This window comes from Electrophorus electricus, chromosome 20 (assembly GCF_041902795.1).
Source record: "Electrophorus electricus isolate QZ-2024a chromosome 20, ASM4190279v1, whole genome shotgun sequence".
NCBI lineage: Eukaryota > Metazoa > Chordata > Actinopteri > Gymnotiformes > Gymnotidae > Electrophorus > Electrophorus electricus.
Window position 1 is genome coordinate 5158327 of NC_137516.1, and position 17597 is coordinate 5175923.

A 17597-nucleotide genomic window follows, 5' to 3' on the forward strand; every position below is an offset into this window, starting at 1 on the left:
GGGGCAGGAAACAGGAAGATCCCGCGCGAGTCGTGATAAGTCACTAGATCGCCCGGTGCTCGTTTTAAATAAGATAGCAGATGCGGAGCATGGCGCAAAAACAGCGTTACAGGGTCGTCTCGCTGTCCACGTTTCGAGCTCGTTTGTATCAAGATTTTATTTCCTCTGTCTTCTACATCATCAGACACAGATTATGGGAGACCAATAAATGCTTGGCGAGGTGGTAGACCTCCACCTACAGTAGATTATGATGTCCATGTAAAGGCCTTCTAAATTCACTGAAGGAAATAAGATAGTAAAGTGGGAGGCACATACATACCTACAGAGCATGCAAGCATGACCACACCCTGATAGAAGCTGACAAGCTGACAACAGGTTTGTCTAGTATGTGAGCAATAAATTACTTAGTCACACTTTACATACTTTGGAGCTGATGGTACACATTGGTCTCCTTTTTATCAAAATCAATTTATTTACACATTCAAGAACCACAGACGTAAACACCAACAGACCGTCTAAGCGAGGTGCATATCGCATTGGCTTCTGGCTAAGGCCTCATTAACCTTCAAAAGGGAAAGTGCTAATGAGGAAAAAAAGCCTGTCACATGTCTGAGTCTGTATGTAGGTCATCATGTTTTATTACAAAGTGTAACATGCACGTACAGTACCTGCAAAGCTGGAAGAAAGGAGCCATGTGTGTTAGGAGCTTAGAAAAAGGCTGCATGAGCAGTGTTCCTCAGCTGAAGGAGACCAGGCCAGGAGCAAATTGTGGCTTTCATTCATCTCTCTGTCTATTACACACTGCCAGCTATGACATCATCACTTCCTCCACCAGTAGTGTGGCTGTTCGTCTCACTGATCTACCCCGATTCAGACCATGTGACCCATGACCAATGAGATCGGCCTGGCTACAGAGGTTGCTGGGGTAACCTTCTATGATGTCAAAAGGAAAAGTACAGGAAGTCCTTTGAAACGCCCTGTTCAGATTTTAGAACTTTTACAGTAGCGATACAACGCTATTTCCCTTAATAAAACATTCCAATTAAGTTCCTCCTTTCAGCTGAGGGCAGCAGTTCCACACTGTTACTATGACAATACGGCAAACAATACAAGGAAAACTACAATATTGATTTGCATAATTCATACCCCTGAAGCCACAATGCCTCGTTGTCACCGATCTGAAACTGCATATGCAAAGGACTTCCTCAGTGTCTTTTATAGAGCACAGTCACAGACCAGTGTAGACAGGTTTAACCTGATCTGAGATCAGTCATCCTGAGATGCCAAATCCATGCAAGTCTCTGGTGATCTCAATGAATAAGACTGTAACTTGAAACACAAATGTTACAGGGAGGACATTTCTTACTCTGACAAGCTGTGTGTTAGGTTATACCAGACGGATGATGTCAGCTGATGATCAACAGGAAATGCTGTATTTATTTAGCCTCTCCCTGTTGATCATACATATAACAGGTGCAGCATGTAAAGCAGTGTTCTTTAAAATCTCTCTTTACCAGTCATGAGAACAGACGCTGACACTTTTGCCAAAACTTTTTTTATCCATGCTGTACTACATATATAAGCCTACAGCCTAACCACTGTGAAACCTTACAATATCAACAGAAGACCATAAACCAGCAAGTGTCTGATTACAATACATTTCACCATACAAGCTCCGAATCATTAGCGATCTACAGCTACATTAGCTGTTTACTTAAATAGACCCTCCTCCACTTTTGGGATTATTCCTACCTGAGAATATTGTAGTGAAAGAGGCATCTCGCTTTCTTCAGCAAAACCCTGCTACTGAGCATGTTTCGGCAGATGCTGTTCAAAGCTGAAACATCAGCCCAGCAGTTAGCCCTCAAAGTCAAAACACTCCATATGTGCCTCAACGTCATCAGATCTGCACTATCTGCACCAACAGGTGAATCTGGTATCCATGCAACGCCTGCAAGTGCCGAGAACGCGTGTCCAGTCCAAGCGCAAACCGGGTGTTTTCTTTCTTATTTGGAACAGTTCTCCATAGCTGAACATTTATCCACAGTTTATGAATGAAGTCGTTTTTCACAGTCAGTTCCAGACAACACAGACTTACTGCGGTATGACCCTGGACTTGTTGCACATATTGTGACTACATGAGCAGATAACCATTGCATAGAGGACTTTCTATCTTTGCTCCTTGTTCTAATCACTGTCAAATTGTGACCCTCAATAGAGTTTGAAGACATACTGAACTAAAACCCACTGTAACGTTATGATGCTTAATGGTCAAGACTGTATCTTTTAACCCTGTCTCGCATACAACAATTATACTGTTATACTGCTCATCTGTATATCTTAGGCCAGGTTATGAAATTGATCAATTTAATTCTTTCCAACTGGAAAAATAAGTTAAAAGCTATAATAAGGTGAATCCGCACTGCTTTTAGACCTATTTTGTTTACCGAAGAAATGGAGTAGCTCTACATAAATGTGGTGAGGCCTTACTGATGCCTGTTAAATTAAGGCGCAGAACCAGCGGTTACTCTAAACTCCTGAATGTCCTTTCTGACCAGAGATTTCCATGGAGTTAAACTCACGATATGACATCGTGTGGGTCGTAAACACGGATTCTTATAAGACAATAACAGGGGGAACTACTGATTGGTAGTGAAACTGCTCTACGAACTCAGTGTACTTCGGAGCAACTTGTAAAGTATACTCCCCGACCACTGTATTGATGAATGTCGAATAAACCTTGACCTTACTAAATGAACCTATACGGAACATGGGAAAACACTCTGTGGCTGCAACGAGTCTTTCGTTTGTTGTTTGGTTTTTGACTGTCTGAGGGATCACATTAGATAGTTTTCGATGCACTTCCGGAGACCGTGTAGCCACTGTGACTTCATCCGCAAAGCAACATACTAAGCGCCTTCACGAACGCTTGCGTTGCACCTCCGCGGAGTCCTAAAACGGTAACGGACATACCTAGAGGTGACGAGCACCAGCCGCTCCAGAGACTTCGCTACAGCTAGACGCAGCATTTCCGGAGAGCTGTACACGTTACGTCCTTCACGGCGTGAGTGCAGGACATCGGTCGGCCAGTAGAGGCAGTAACGGAAAGCTTCGTACGTTAGACTACGGCCCGGCCGGTTATAACACGCCGTTTAAAAGGTACGTTTTTTTCCCCAGAGGACTTAATCCAGTCATCGGGATTAGTCAGTGTGGAAAAGGCAAACTCTCGTTCTCCCTCGCTCTCTTTCTCTATTTATTTATTTTTGCTGCTTGTGTCGACTAGTGTAAAATCAGGGGCTGCGTACAAGAAGCCATGTTTAACGTCCTGTAAAACACATGTATGAGTTGGGTTTGTCGGGTTTAACACCGTCCTCCTATCCCCCCCGGCGCACACGCGCACACACACACACACACACACACACACACACACACACACACACACACACACACAGAGACAGACAGACAGACACAGAGGGAGGGGGGGGAAATTTCACAAAACATTCTAAAATAAATTCAGTGGCCCGTTGTTGCTGAGTCGACCTCTGAATGACCTTGTTTTTTAGCTCCTACATCACGCTTCAGTCTAGCATCATGTGTTGAGGTCATCACATACGACATGCGACTCGCCCGGTAAAAACAATGTGTCAAAATGCGCCGGCACCGTGCCTTATGCCGAACAAATTACATTCATCACTGTATATAATCCAGCACATTATAGCCCGCATTTCCTGTACAGGTTCAGTATGTTAGATGTCTGTGATAAATGCAGGGCATTCATCTGACCGCTTGCGACATTTAACTGTGGAGTTAAGAAATTTCCACAACCTCTCTCTGATTCAGGATAGCCCTGTGTGATAAAAAGGACGGGAAAAATGTCGAATAAATATATCTTACCTGCATATCTGAATGGACGGAGAGGTGGATTCGGAATTTGGAGCAGACATCATGAGAGGCTTGTGTCAAGCCGGGTCCTGGACACAGACTCGCCGCGCCGTAATGAGACAGACCGACTCAGGCGGAGCAAGAGCTGCAGCCGGTTAGCTTACTACAGCCAAATGGGTTTTGAGGGCGAATCGATTCATTAGACGCTGCAGATTCTTCAGTGAAGTCTATGTTATAATCGGGACACCACTGTGCTAATGTGAATTATTTAGCTAGCTAGCACAACTGGCGACCGTCCACCCGTTTACAATTCGACATGACAATGTTTTCTGTCGTCTGCGTCTCTTCTTGTTTTAATGGACATGCCCATATTTGCAGGTTTGTGGAGGAATAGAGGACATTGTTTCTTTTATTTAGTCGTTAGGATTATGTTGAGCAAAGCATAAAGTTGCCTGTTCTGTAATTTTATATGAACATGTGAGCAAGGACACATAGCTGTATGCAACAGTGGACCATTTTATGTCATGAAAGCGTCTTGTCGTTCACACATGCTTCAACTAAGTTTCACCACGCGGTGGCAGCAAAGACCTTTTAACGGCAAGGACACCTTTGTGCGGCCGAGCCATAATAGCAACGCACCTGAGCGAATAATGTCGTACCATAATGGGATGGGTGGTGTGTTTTTGTGTCATGACCTTTACACTGTTACCTTTTTTTGTTTTTAAGAATGAGAAAACAAGGCAAAATAAATGTGTAGCCCATTGCTTTTATTGAAAAGTACAGAATAATTACATTAAAAAAATACATAAAGAGTACATCCCCCAAAAAGAGACTTTAGAATATAACACAATGTGCTTACATGTAAATGATCTGCACAAACTCAGAATAGCTCACTGAAGTCAATAGTGCAAATGTCTTACATTAACAACCCTTGGGGTTTTACATAGGCGTTTTCTACAGCCCCTACCAACTTAACCCTACCCCCCAAAGAGGACTAAATATAACCACGTTATTTACAGGTTACGCGGAGGATCTATAAGAAAACAAACCGTTTCGAAAGAGCCGTGTAGACAGCGGATAAACAAAGTAATGCAAGTATATAATACTTAAGCAAATCTGACTTGGTCATATCAACGTAATATAAACAGGCTACACACAGTTTCGCATATTTACAACTCGAGGTGGGTGGAACAGTCTCGTGTACTATTTGTTGAATTTTTCACAGAGGTACACTATCTCTTTCTGGAGTTAACCACGGTCTCCACATGGTGGCACCAACGACCTGTGGCTGGGGTCTGTCGGCGCTCGGTCTGTTAACGGCTGCGTGGTTTTCGTTTCTGTGGATGTTAGATTTCAAGCTCAGGAGTTGCTGGTGTATTTGCGGGAACGGCCTGGAGCTGTGCGCACAGCAGTTCTGGCATCCCGGGGCGGCGGAAACCGTCGACTGTTGGATGAACTGGTTTACGCGCTGGCGAGTTTCTCTGTCGAGGTTAATCTGCGGGAGTAGCGCCGAGACGCACTGCAGGCAGGCTTTGTAACCTTCTTTGAAACTGAGTGTAGTATCTGGGAGAGAGAAGGATCGATGCGATTTAGTTTTCTGTGCATTTAAGAGATGTTTAGGACCAAAATAATACTCATATATAATGGATTTAAACTACATTTAAATGATATGCACCTTTTGTGGGAGAGGATGGAATATTAGTAAGGAATCTGACTGTCATCTCCAGAATGTCAGCTTTTTCAAGTTTCGAGTAGCGGCAGTTCTGAAATGTAAAATAAGCAAATGTGAAATAAAAGCATAGCATACATGACATATACTAACCAGGAAAATAATCCGTGTAATTCTGCATATAAAATCAAGTTCGACTTACATCTTTTCCGATCAAAGGAAGGATGAGAGTCTTCAGCTGATTAAGACTGTCGTTGATGCGCGCACGCCTTCTCTTTTCCATTAAAGGTTTTAAAGTCTTTCTCAGCTCTGTCGCCTCTTTCCTCATGGCCACCGTTCTGTGCACATAAGGCAGGCTGGACATGGTGGCGATTGGAGTCATTGTGAGGTCTCAAACGTAGATCTTGTCTGCGCTCGGAGTGAAGTAAGTCTGCCGGAATAAAGCTCGGTGTGCGCTATTTATCCAAGTGTTGCGCGTCATGGGAACGCCCCCTCAAGCTAAGAGACGCTTGTAGGACCAAATAAGTTTGTAGTGTAGAACAATGGATAGCGTTAGAAGTCTGTATGCATTATCGAAATCAATTTATTCATTGTGCCACAAGCCTTAGGTAATTAGAATTTGAATACGGTTGTCTGAAAATTTCCTTACATAAATTGACATGTACTGTAATTTTTTCTACCATCATAATGCATAATTTCTAAAGCCCTAAAACTCTTTTGATAGTTTTTAGTGTAAACAAAAGATCTCTTTATTTCAAATGATCAAACTCTCGGTGTAAGTCTATAGTCTTGCCAATAGGTGCTCATTCATGGATAGCGACTTTTACTTGAAATGAGATGTTAAACGACCTAGCATGTTTTAATATCAGAATGCCCAATTTACAAACATACTTTTAAATGAATGTTGTAAGTATATCCCTCTATATTCCTCTGTAGAGGTGAAGCGACCAAAACGGTGTTGTTACTTGGTGGAGGTGGGGGCATCTATAATTTAAATTAAAAGCACAGAGCCCCAAGCCACGCTATATTTAAGCAACATCTGTTTGAAAATTTCCATCAACAATAGTTTTTTTTAGTTCTCTAACGTATTGATACGATGACGTTGGGATTCACCTGGTTCCCTGGTGAGCGGGGGGGGGGGGGGGGGGGGGATGGCGAGTCTACATTTGGCTTATGTTCACAGACAAGCAGTTTATCAACTGCATTCCGAGTTTTGCTGCTTTTTATTTGAAGTCACCGCATACTGTCACGAAATTATCCTCTTTTCTTTTTGGGCACCGTTGCTTTGACGCATGACTTGAAGGGTTTTATTACTTAGAAGTCATCTATCTATCGCCTTAAGAAGAAGAAGATGAGTTGCGCCGTGGAACGCTGTCGAATATTTTCAGTTTGGATCCCGCCAAGCCCCAAGGGATCCACTTGCCCAGCACGCGTCACGGGGAGGAGACCAGATGGCCTCTTCCGTAACCATCCCCCTTTTTGCTTTGCGCTGCGCACTGATGATGATGCCTTTGCGCGGTTGTTTTTCAGAAAGTTTTCTGCGCATATACTTATTTAATTTTCGAAAAACTATTTGGCGTCAGTAGCCCATCTGCATGTGTGTTATCTATGGCATTGAATTACAGATGCTCAAACAAAAGAACAAGCGTTCCTTGCTGTTTTGCGCACGGCTATTGGCTGGCAGTCCGCTTGGAATATTTAACACAATGACTTTAGCACTATAACAAAGCGACTTCTGTTTATTATTCTTAATTTTGAAAAACACTTCTTGTTTTAAGATTTATTTTCAGTATATACAAGGAATAATGTTTTACAGTTAATGTTTCTAAAAATGAATGTTTTCGGTTTTGTGAAATATATTAAGTAAATACATTATGTTTAAAAGGCACAGTTCTTTGTTTAGGTTGTGGGTTACTCCTATAGATTAGTATCTGTACGTATTTGTGCATAATCCTTCTTAAATCAGTGGTTTAAGTGAGCAGATGCAGATTATTTTATAATGAAACATTTTATTTCTTTTAATCTTTACAGTCTAGTTTTGAGGAACAAAATCAAAATGCTAGGACTGCAGAACAAACACAAGAGAGCGACAGAGTGTCCTTCCAAGCTTGTAGCTGATACGCGCCGTGCACGCGCCCCTTTCCCCCACGGGCTCTTTAATTACCCGACGCTCGAGCCGGCCGGCGCGAGCGTAGAATTTTAAGATCGAGAACTTTTCCCTGAATGGCGTTCGGTTGGGACTCCTTTTGTCCTCCGAAACACATTTAGCGTGGGTACCCCATCTGTTTGGCTAGAATTGGAGAGCTGGCTTTTGTTTAAGGTCGTTCCGATACGTGGGAGTTGATATGGGATGAGCAGTGACGGGAGACTTTCTCACATTAGATTACAGAACACCAGAAATGTCGTTAGCTGCGAACGAGCTCTTCGTGAACTTTTAGAAACAATGCACTCACAATGCACAAGTATTCAGGGAAAGAGAACAGCTAAGAATATTTAAAATCATGCGCAGCGGCACAGAGCGAGTTTTGTTCCATCCCAGGCCTCAATATTATGTAGTTTACTTAACCAAAACTGAAGTGGTTTAATATTCTTAAACATTTAAGGAAATCCGTCCTATAACGGTTTTCTATTGCATCGAATTATTTCTACTAACTTTAGTTGTATTCTTTGGACTGTTAACCTAAACGAATGTATTTTTAGCATGATGTTAATGCAATGATGTACTTATTCTTGAAACGTTCCATTTTTGGTATAATCTGAATAAATGGCCTACATTCTAAATGCTCCTTATAAGTGCTGTGTTAAACAATCACAGACCCTGGCATCCATGAGTATTCTGGGCATTTTATTGTTTTTGAAGGGGCTGTCTTCAGAGGTTGACCTATTATAGGGGCATCTGTGGCAGTGGACCAAGCAGGCATATGTTAATATAAGGATCTCTTTACCTACTGGCTGGCAGGGACATTGCATGTCATCAACAATAAGGCCCACCCTTCTAATATAGAAAGAAGAGTAGGCTCCTGTCGGCATTTCATGAACTGGCAGAATGTTCTTCCTTCTGGACTGAAGTTTGAAGTTACGTCCTGAAACAATGACATTTAAAACCCTCCCTAGCTCGAATTCTATCTCCCAACATTGACCTGTTGCAATCTCCCCTGTCACTCAGCCCTGTGCTTCCAATTATCGCACCCTCGCCGGATCTGCTTCCCCTGACTGCTACTTCTTATCACCTGTTCTTCATTATTTGCCTGTCTATAATTTCCCTAACTGCCATGATTTCCACATGCATACTAAGGGTTGTCTTTGTCTGTTTTCATGGTTTATGACCGGTTCTGTTTCCTGATTATCACTTTGCTCCTACCTGGTTGGTTTGTCCTGTTGGACTGCTCTCCAGTTTTGTGCACTCTGGACTGTTTTTTTGGTTTATTCTGCTGTCGACTCCTTAAGTTCTGGCCGACTACCACATGGTCTCTGCGCTCTGCTTATTGCACTACTCTGAATCTAGATTATCCATTTGTGAATAAATCAAACCCCAGTTGTTTACAAGTGTCTGTCTCCAGTCTGGATCGTGACAATGATCATCACTTAGTAGTACTGATCAGCAAAATGTCTTTTGTAATGGTGGCATCAAACAAATCTTAATACATGAAAACCCAGCTTCCCTTATGCCTCCAGAATTAACGTGTGAGTAATGAATGAATGGAAGGTTCCTGGCTGATGGTTCTGGTCCTTAGAACTGACTCTTAATGTCAATGGTCTTTTGGGCAATGTGTTGAATGTTCTTTGGAACATTGTAGACAAGAGGCAGGATTGCATTCCTTGTAACTGATTCCAAATTTTGTTTCCACTCCATGTTATTTTCTCCTGTCTTTGATTTTTTCTGCTTACTGATATTTGCAATATTAGAAGGATTGTGACAATCTACATGATTAACTAAGGTTGTATGTTATCTTTGTGCAGTGGGGACAATTTGTGCGGGGAACACTGCTCACACCACCCAACCTGACGCATTATATGCGTAGTGTGAGCAGGAATTACTGGAGGTGACACGTCCCCCCACCCCCCCATCCAAAAAAACAATGACACCTATACTTTTGTGCATCATTCCTAATGTCAAATTTCCCACAACTTTAGGTCAGCACTCCTCTTTGCATTTACATTTACCTCTATCCCTTCTTCCTGGTTTTACTCACACCATTCTAATGTTTTCTTGCTTTTACACTTTCCCTCTTCTCTGAGGGTTCTTCTATATCTTGAGGTCTGCTCCATCTCTTCCAGTCTTCAGGTCTATATCACAGAATGCTGATGTGCTGCTCTCAGCTAGTGAACAGTAAGAGTTGGGAGTGTCCATTGTTTCAAAAAAAGTCACACATCTATTGTCCATTTCTATTGTAAAGGAGTTTGTAACTAGATTTGTGGGGCACACTTCATCAGATAAAGTGGGGGAGGGGATTTTGCCTATTCCTTTTATGTATGCAGTGAGCTTAGATTCAACAAAGAGGGTATTGATTTAGTGTTTTTACTGGAAACTAGAAAAAAACTGCTTAACATTATACAATTATAAAAGCATTATAAAATATGTGAAAGGTTTAATCAACATCATCTTTGTATAGTGTTTAAATCAAATTTACATTGACACACACACACACACACACACATATATATATATATATATATATATAGAGAGAGAGAGAGAGAGAGAGAGAGAGAGAGAGAGAGAGAGAGAGAGAGAGAGATATTCACCTATTATCATAAAGTACCATTCACCAAGGACAAACATTTTTCCATGCAATGGTATAAAAGAGTGTCTGTAAGGCATGTTCACTTGAAAAGAATCTCAGTGGGACAGAATTCATAATCACAGAATGATAAGATCATGGTCTGATTGTTTGGTCTGTAACTTCAGTATATGTATCACACACAGATACTGGAGGCATTTTCAAAAGTGAATGTCCTTTTCTCTGGTTCAGTCATAAATAGTGAGGAATTATCCATATGTGAGTGGGCAATATGAAAATGTAAAAGTTCCACAGTGAAAGAGAAAAAGTTGCCAAAAGTCAGCCTTACAACTAGTTTAGAATAGGTCAGGGCCTGGTTTCCCAAAAGCATCTGTGTTGTGATCATCTTAAATGGGAGAGAGAGTGTTCAGTGTAATACTCACTCCACCATTTAACGATGATCTTTGTGTTACGATGCTTTTGCACAGCAACAGCCAATATGGATACAATTTTTTTTTTTAATAAATATAGGTACTCCTTTAGATATTTTAAATCAGCACATCAGTTTTCAGTGAACCAACAACTGAAAATTAGTGCAAATGCTTTCAGAGTGCCAGAACAGAGAAGAGGGGGATAAGCAGCTGCTAACTCCCACCCCAGCCCCTCAAAAGCAAGGCGTCGCCAGACGTCTGGTGTGCTTGGATTGGGTATAGCGTACACTGCTGCTTCATAGTCTGGAGTGAGGAAGGAGCTGAAGTGGTGGACAACCAGCAATTATCTGAGGTGAAAACTTTAAAGTTATGAATATAAAGCGAGTCACAATTGGGGGCCTGCCGATGATAAGGTGGAATAATGAGATCGGCAGACATAATATAGGTTGCAGCTATGTGGTCGCGTTGTAGAGTTTGCCGAAGTGAAACACCAGCTGTATGGTAGCATTCGGAACAGGTGGTCAGGGGAGTGGGCATAACGACACGGAAGCCCTCTGGGGCATCGTTCATTAGCCCAGATATAAGATACAGCCACATCAAGGTATAAGTACATTTATTATTAAAGAAAATAATTGCTATGAAAGAAAGGTGTGGGGTCTACGTAACGGACGTAGCTCACAGATACAAGGTACGTTTGTCGTTACTTTTGAGACTATGCGACAGTTCAGGCCGAGACTCAACATTCCACTTTTGGGTTGACCTGAGGTACACTGGGACAACCCCTCTGTTACTGTGACAACGAATACATCACTCTCAGAACTTACATCAGCAAGGGAGACCATACAGGCTCAGGCTACTCCGAGCACACCCCACTGTTACCGAACAGACGAGTTGCTGCTGGTCATGACAGATTATGTGCAGGGTTGGACTGCAGGTATATGGGGACCACCAAGACTCTTGGTGCTCGAAAACAATGGCGTGATATAATTACAGATTGATCTACATTTACAGGTACAAAATCATGCGAGAGGCCAGAGTCTAGCAGGAGATATGGACAGGTTTCCTTTTCACAACATTTTGTTGATCTCATCTGTATGAAATCTTTAATAAATTGCCTTGGATCATAAAATGTCGGAATGTCTAATAAGTATGGTATAGTGATAGTTTGCTCTTTTTAAAGTGCACAAAAGCAGCTGGTCTTTCTGAAGAAGATAAACCCTAATAATAGAGTGCTGTTCTGCTGTTACCATTGGTTGTGTAGGTTACTGGCAGGGCTCCTGTCTGCTATAACAACATCCCAACAAAAAAGGCCAACTTTTAATTGTAGTTTTTGATGACTTTGTTAGGTTGTGCAGCCTTCTACACAAACACTGTTGAATGAGCGAGGAAGCAAGCAGTGATGTCAAGCTGATATGCTTTTCCATGGCAATGAAAGCAAACGAAAAAAGAAGTCACACTCTATCTCTTGGATATGAGTAGCGTCTCACTGTCACGGCCGTTAATGCGCAGCGGTTTCCCTCAGCACCTGTAGGAATATATATATGGAGACATATAATGAGGATCACGTGTCTCCCATTAAAAGACAGGTGACTGAGAGTGGGGCAAGTAAGTGGTACGGTCCCTATCTGGAATGGGCGTGTCCCTCCTGGTCTGGGACCGGCCTACCGTCACAGAGCCAACAACATGGAACAGTACATCCTGCATTTATGACATGATCACAGTCGATCTTCTCAAAAGTACTAGTGAAAGAAATTTGTTATGAAAGTGGATAAAGGTAAAGCCTAACCCTGCCCTCCAGATTAATAAGACATCTGAATGGAAGTCTCCATTTTCGTCAAGTTACAAGTAATAGCTCTTAGGCAGGGGGGAGTCTTCTAGATACTATGAAATCTGTCCCTGCAACCAGTTCCTATATTAAAATTTTTAACTTTCAGCCAGAGTTGGATTGAAAGTGCAAAAAGGGACGGTCGTCTCTAAAAGCATTTAATCCCACCTACTTCCAAAGACTCTGGGAACCCCAATAGAATACAGGTAACTCCTCCAAATCCACATACAAAATTGCAGTAGAATGACCACAGATTCAAGCTCCCACAACAGCCGTCCTCTGGCCTAAACTCTTCTGCACACGCGATGGCTGAACTGAAAATAAGACACCACAAACAGAATGGTGCCAAGGTTCCAGTCGTTCTCCTCTACTATCTGTTCCTCTTCAGAGACCCCTGAGCTTTCATATTTCATAAATGGTGGAAATGCAGTACAACACTTTGGTCACTAATTGCCTTAATGTTTACATTCAGTATTGACCCTTCACTTGGATTCTTTATGAAAGAGCTTGAGGAAACCATCTCAAGCACTGAGCTCTTTGTATGAGAGAGTATTTCATGTCCAATACAGCCTGTATCTTATCCTCGAAGCACATTTAGTGCAAAATGAGGCACCTTTCTGAACGTGTACTATACCAGACAAAACATATCAGCATGTAAAGCTTAATATTATGTTCATATTTCAGTAGGTCTCAATGAAGCCAAAACAACTGAATCTCATGTTATTTCAACTACCACGAGTATTCACATTTTATTTGTTCTTGTGTCTGTAGGTCATTGTTAGAAAACATGACTTGAATTAGAGAAAGAAAGACACCACAATTAAACATTTTAAGTACCAAATTTTTGGTATTTTTTTATTTTGTTTTGTGATTCACAATAACTTGCCTTTTGGAATGTCATGTGGAAACATTCATGACATAATTAATCATTAACACACAGTGTTTACTACTTCTTTGCACAGACCAAATATACAAAAGGCAATCATGCAAACCTCGTAAAATATTATAACCCTTGGGGTTTACAAATTGTTGTTTACAACCCTTATTCCTTGAAACCCCAGAGAGGACTGCATTGTCACTACCATGGCATGTCTATCTATCGATGATCTGTGCTAACTGACTCCTTTTATATTTATTCCTTTGGTAGCCAGTTTTTATCAAAATGTCTAAAAACACAATCTATCTAATAGGCTTCATTTTCCTGTGTTACAGTCTTTCGCATGTTACCACAAATACGTGCTATGCAAAGTTAAAGGTGAATCTTGAACACAAGTCTTTAGTGCTGATCTCGTCTACCAAGGTCTCCACATATTTTGACTGTCGACATGCGGCGAAGACTGGAGACGGGTTGGCAGTTGCGCGATACTGTTGGAGTCGTTCTGGATACGGAAGATGTTACATTTCAGTCTGAGGAGTTGCTGGTGTATTGGCGAGGAGATGCTGGAGCTCTGGGCGCAGCAGTTCTGGCACGCCGGTGCGTCGGAGACCATCGACTGTTGAATGAACTTGGTTATGCGCTGGTAGGTTTCTCTATTGAGGCTGGTTTGCGACAGGAGCGCTGAGACGCTCTGCAGACACGCTTTGTAACCTTCACTGTAACTCTCTGCTTGGCCTGTAGAAAGGGGAAACTGTTTAGAAACTGACAAGGTGCATGAAACGGTAAACAAAAATATATAAATTTACCAAGCAAAGCACAACAAAAACAAATTTACATGCGAACTTACTTTTAACTGGCGTGGAGGGGAGCTCGCTGAGAAATCTGACTGTCATTTCAAGAACATCGGCTTTCTCGAGCTTTGAATAGCGTGAAATCTGAAATCAAAGAACATATTTCAAAACATTAGGGTAACATTCGGATATATAATTGTATAAAAATGTAACTCTGAATTCGTACTTCAATTTTAACAAGTCGGTCTACTTACATCTTTGCCGACCAGAGGAACTATAAGCGTCTTTAGCTTACTGAGGCTGTCATTGATACGACCTCGCCTTCGTTTTTCCATCAGTGGTTTAAGAGACTGCAAAATATAAAAACAAACAAACAATTGTTAAAATAACACATGCGTAACGTCCTGAAAATTGCAAACGCTTTCTTCTGTCATTTAGCAATAAAACACCAAAAAGCTCCTCACCTTTCTGAGTTCAATCGCTTCCTTTCTCTGAGCTACCTTCATTCGAGGACTTATTGAGTGGACACTTTCAGCGATCATTTTGGGAGTCATGATTTAAGACTTGTTTAAGTGTTTCGCTTAAAGATGCCGAGGGCGCTTTGTGGCCAGAGCGCCTGAGACGTGCCTTTTATAACGGTGCCGTGCGTCTAGGGGGCGTCCAGAATCAATTGTGCTGTAGTGCTGACGCAGGGGGTGACGCCTCTTGGGGGGAAAACTTGTGAAACTGTCGACCATCTGTTGACTTAAATGTTCGAGTTGTGCCAGTGACTGCTGGCATGCGCTGATGGCTTTTATAGTGTCAGACAGCATAGGCTAGTCTAAAGCATTTTTAGCAAATGTATTTTAAATTCTAACCTAAATTTAAAATGCTTAAAATGTAAGCAAATACAATTTCATTTAGCTGTCATTTTAGACTACAGACCGGTCCTCAAACATTTTGAAGCTATGTTTTAATATACAATTTAATAAACATTGTATTCAAACAAATTTGTATTCAAATAGCTTTTTTCGCGGTTTCATTTTGATAGGTATCTATGCTACCTATTAATTCATATATATTGTGTATCGATAGGTATGATACATTGTAGTATCGCTCTGGGATGCCTGGCCTGGGTAGTGTCATGTCTTTGGATTTGAAATCGGCTACCCAAGCCACGCTATAAGGTTTAACATATGTTGAAAGTTTACAATCAACCTGATTGGTTGCAAAAGAAATTGTCTGTGAGGTGACGTTCAGCTACTACTAGTAACTTTGCACTTTGTCGTTTATGCGTTTTGGTGTGTTTAATGGCACTCTGTGATCCATTCTTTATTTTCAGTTTTGAGGCATACGAACAGTGGAGTTTATTCATGAAAGTCTCACGCGCTTGGCACGAGCCATGAATGCGCAGCAGATGGACGTCTGTTACCGCCAAACCAAACCGCGCCACCGTATCAACCCCATCCCCCACAAGACAAGTCCGACCCGACAAACTATCTTGTAACCTTTTTAGGGTGCGTGCCGCCCCATCAACATCAATATTCTCATAGCCTGTTTTTCAGACCAAAGCGTCCAAGCCGCATTGTCGCATATAGGGGTGCGGATATGGTCAGGCTTTGTTACGCGTAACGGTGTCCCTTGTCTGGCTACTCTTTTCTAAACATACGTTTTCGGTCTAGTTTAAGCTTATGTCCACGCATCATTGTTTTTTTTTTGTTTGTTTGTTTGTTTGTTTTTGTGGGGTTTTTTGACTACCAAACCTTCATTGTCGAATTTTCCTCGCGTTCTCTGCAGTTTGTTCCTGGCAGTAAAATGGGCATATTCAGAAGCTAGTCACATTCAAACCTATCATAAAATTAGGCCTATCATTTCATTATATGTTTAGTGGAAAACAGCTTTTTTGCCGTAACAACCTTTTGCATTGTTAGATACAGCTAGGTGGGTTTCTTTCTTTAAGGTCCAGCTGTATAGTCCGCAACATGCACGCGCGCTGTATTTAACTGGAGAAGCCACTAACAATCAGATGACCCACAGCTTCTCGCTGTTCGACTCCTGTAAAAAATAAATACATAAAAAAATTATTTCTGTTGGGGCCGATCTTGTGCATAATTTATGGAATAGGTATTCCATCTGTGTACGCTGTAATAAGACAACGTTTCATGAGAGGACAGACCTTATATGTTATATTGTTATAATACGGCCTACGGTATTATATTAGATAACCAAGTAATAGTATATTTTAAAAAGCTGTTCGCAGGAGTAGTACCCTTTCGATTAGCAACTCTATTCGCTAATCGCAGTTTTATTTAAATGTTTCCAACCACCGAGTAAATTTATCCATATAGAAAAACACAAGGGTTTCGCCTGACCAACATGATGCCTTCTCACCTGAATTATACAGTAATAACTAGCCCTAAAGGATCAACTGCTATTAGCCATTCTCTCTTGCATCAGAGCAAGAGTTTACTGTTGTTTCTCACTCAATAGTTGTAATCATCAGTTTATCTAAGAAGCCTAGAGAAGGCTTGCTGATAAGCTTGTCGAACAGCAGTGTGATATTTTGACAAAGGACTAAGGTGAGATATAACAAAAATGATTTTAGTAAAGAATGTGACAAGAAAACCAAAATGAGAGAACTGAGGGCAAAACATAAAGAAACAAAGACATCGTAGAGTTATTTTTGCCTCAGTTGATATAATTTCAGGTGAGAGTCCCAGTGGAAAGTAGGCAACAGTTGGCAACTGCGCTTACATAGGAAAGGTAATACAAGGTGCAGGTGAATGTAAAGATCAATAAGTGGGCGACTGATTGATTGTTGGTGTCTGATTGGCTGGATGATGTGTGCATGATTGGCTAAATATGCGTATTTGACTGGGCGTAGGCCAGAGCATGTTAATCAGAGTTATTTTTGTTTTGCTTCACACTATCAGAAGGGCTTGTCATTTCCACTGGCAATGCATTTTAATACTACTGGACTAATACAATTACTATTACTGCTAAGGGTTAGTGTATTAATGACATATCTGTTTGCATTGCCAGTTGTTGCAATGGCAGTAATAGAATGAGAAGCACTTTACTTGAACAGCTGATGAAAGACCTCTGTCCAAAACATGCTTTTTCCAATATTTTATTTACTTGTTTTCTTAATTAAGTGGCTATGAAATTGGTAAAATTAACCAACTTTTATTCCTCATCTAAACAATTTTGCACATGGGACAGATGGTCCCTTTAAGCATAGATACGTACAGAAAAGGTTCATAAAAGATCCTAATCCTAAATTTACTTTAAACACTCTGGGCCAGTTACTCAGAAGCAGATTAAGATCAAAACTGGACTTAGTCCAGGAAACCTGCCCTACATGTTTTAAAAAATAACATGACCAAAGATTACCACAATATAGCAATGCAGTACCCATCACAGTA

The 17597-nt window shown here is 41.3% G+C and overlaps 3 protein-coding genes across 7 annotated transcripts in view; all 3 read right to left on the reverse strand.

Moving 5' to 3' along the window:
• The window catches only part of acot7 (acyl-CoA thioesterase 7), a 51276-nt gene extending 47112 nt beyond the window's left edge, over positions 1-4164 (reverse strand). Inside the window, exon 1 of one of the 5 annotated variants that reach the window (XM_027011265.3) lies at positions 3895-4164. In XM_027011265.3, coding sequence (XP_026867066.2) covers positions 3895-3947 — 53 coding nt within the window. In that variant the 5' untranslated portion in view covers positions 3948-4164. Of the gene's footprint in view, positions 1-668; positions 1125-1146; positions 1206-2973; positions 3124-3894 lie in introns of those variants that run through there. The other 4 variants (XM_027011264.3, XM_035536003.2, XM_035536002.2 and 1 more) reach the window with 4 other exon arrangements.
• Positions 4165-4929: 765 nt separating this feature from the next.
• LOC113578204 (transcription factor HES-2-like) lies at positions 4930-5882 on the reverse strand. Its single transcript, XM_027011323.3, has 3 exons — positions 5754-5882; positions 5558-5645; positions 4930-5445 (listed from the first exon to the last, which is right to left on the reverse strand). The coding sequence occupies exons 1-3, from the start codon at positions 5877-5879 to the stop codon at positions 5102-5104; spliced, it is 558 nt and encodes a 185-aa protein (XP_026867124.2). The 5' UTR covers positions 5880-5882; the 3' UTR covers positions 4930-5101.
• Positions 5883-13817: 7935 nt separating this feature from the next.
• hes2.1 (hes family bHLH transcription factor 2, tandem duplicate 1) lies at positions 13818-14754 on the reverse strand. The gene is made up of 4 exons (XM_027011324.3): positions 14658-14754; positions 14448-14543; positions 14250-14337; positions 13818-14137 (listed from the first exon to the last, which is right to left on the reverse strand). The coding sequence occupies exons 1-4, from the start codon at positions 14745-14747 to the stop codon at positions 13818-13820; spliced, it is 594 nt and encodes a 197-aa protein (XP_026867125.3). The 5' UTR covers positions 14748-14754.
• Between the last annotated feature and the right edge of the window lie 2843 nt (positions 14755-17597).

Coding starts and splice junctions, on each gene's coding strand:
- LOC113578204 (XM_027011323.3), bottom strand. CDS start 5,879: ATGAGGAAAGAGGCGACAGAGCTGAGAAAGACTTTAAAACCTTTAATG. Junction 5,646..5,753: donor TTCCTTTGATCGGAAAAGAT/GTAAGTCGAACT, acceptor TTTACATTTCAG/AACTGCCGCTACTCGAAACT. Junction 5,446..5,557: donor TCCATCCTCTCCCACAAAAG/GTGCATATCATT, acceptor TCTCTCTCCCAG/ATACTACACTCAGTTTCAAA.
- hes2.1 (XM_027011324.3), bottom strand. CDS start 14,747: ATGACTCCCAAAATGATCGCTGAAAGTGTCCACTCAATAAGTCCTCGA. Junction 14,544..14,657: donor AAGCGATTGAACTCAGAAAG/GTGAGGAGCTTT, acceptor TATATTTTGCAG/TCTCTTAAACCACTGATGGA. Junction 14,138..14,249: donor CCCCTCCACGCCAGTTAAAA/GTAAGTTCGCAT, acceptor CCCTTTCTACAG/GCCAAGCAGAGAGTTACAGT.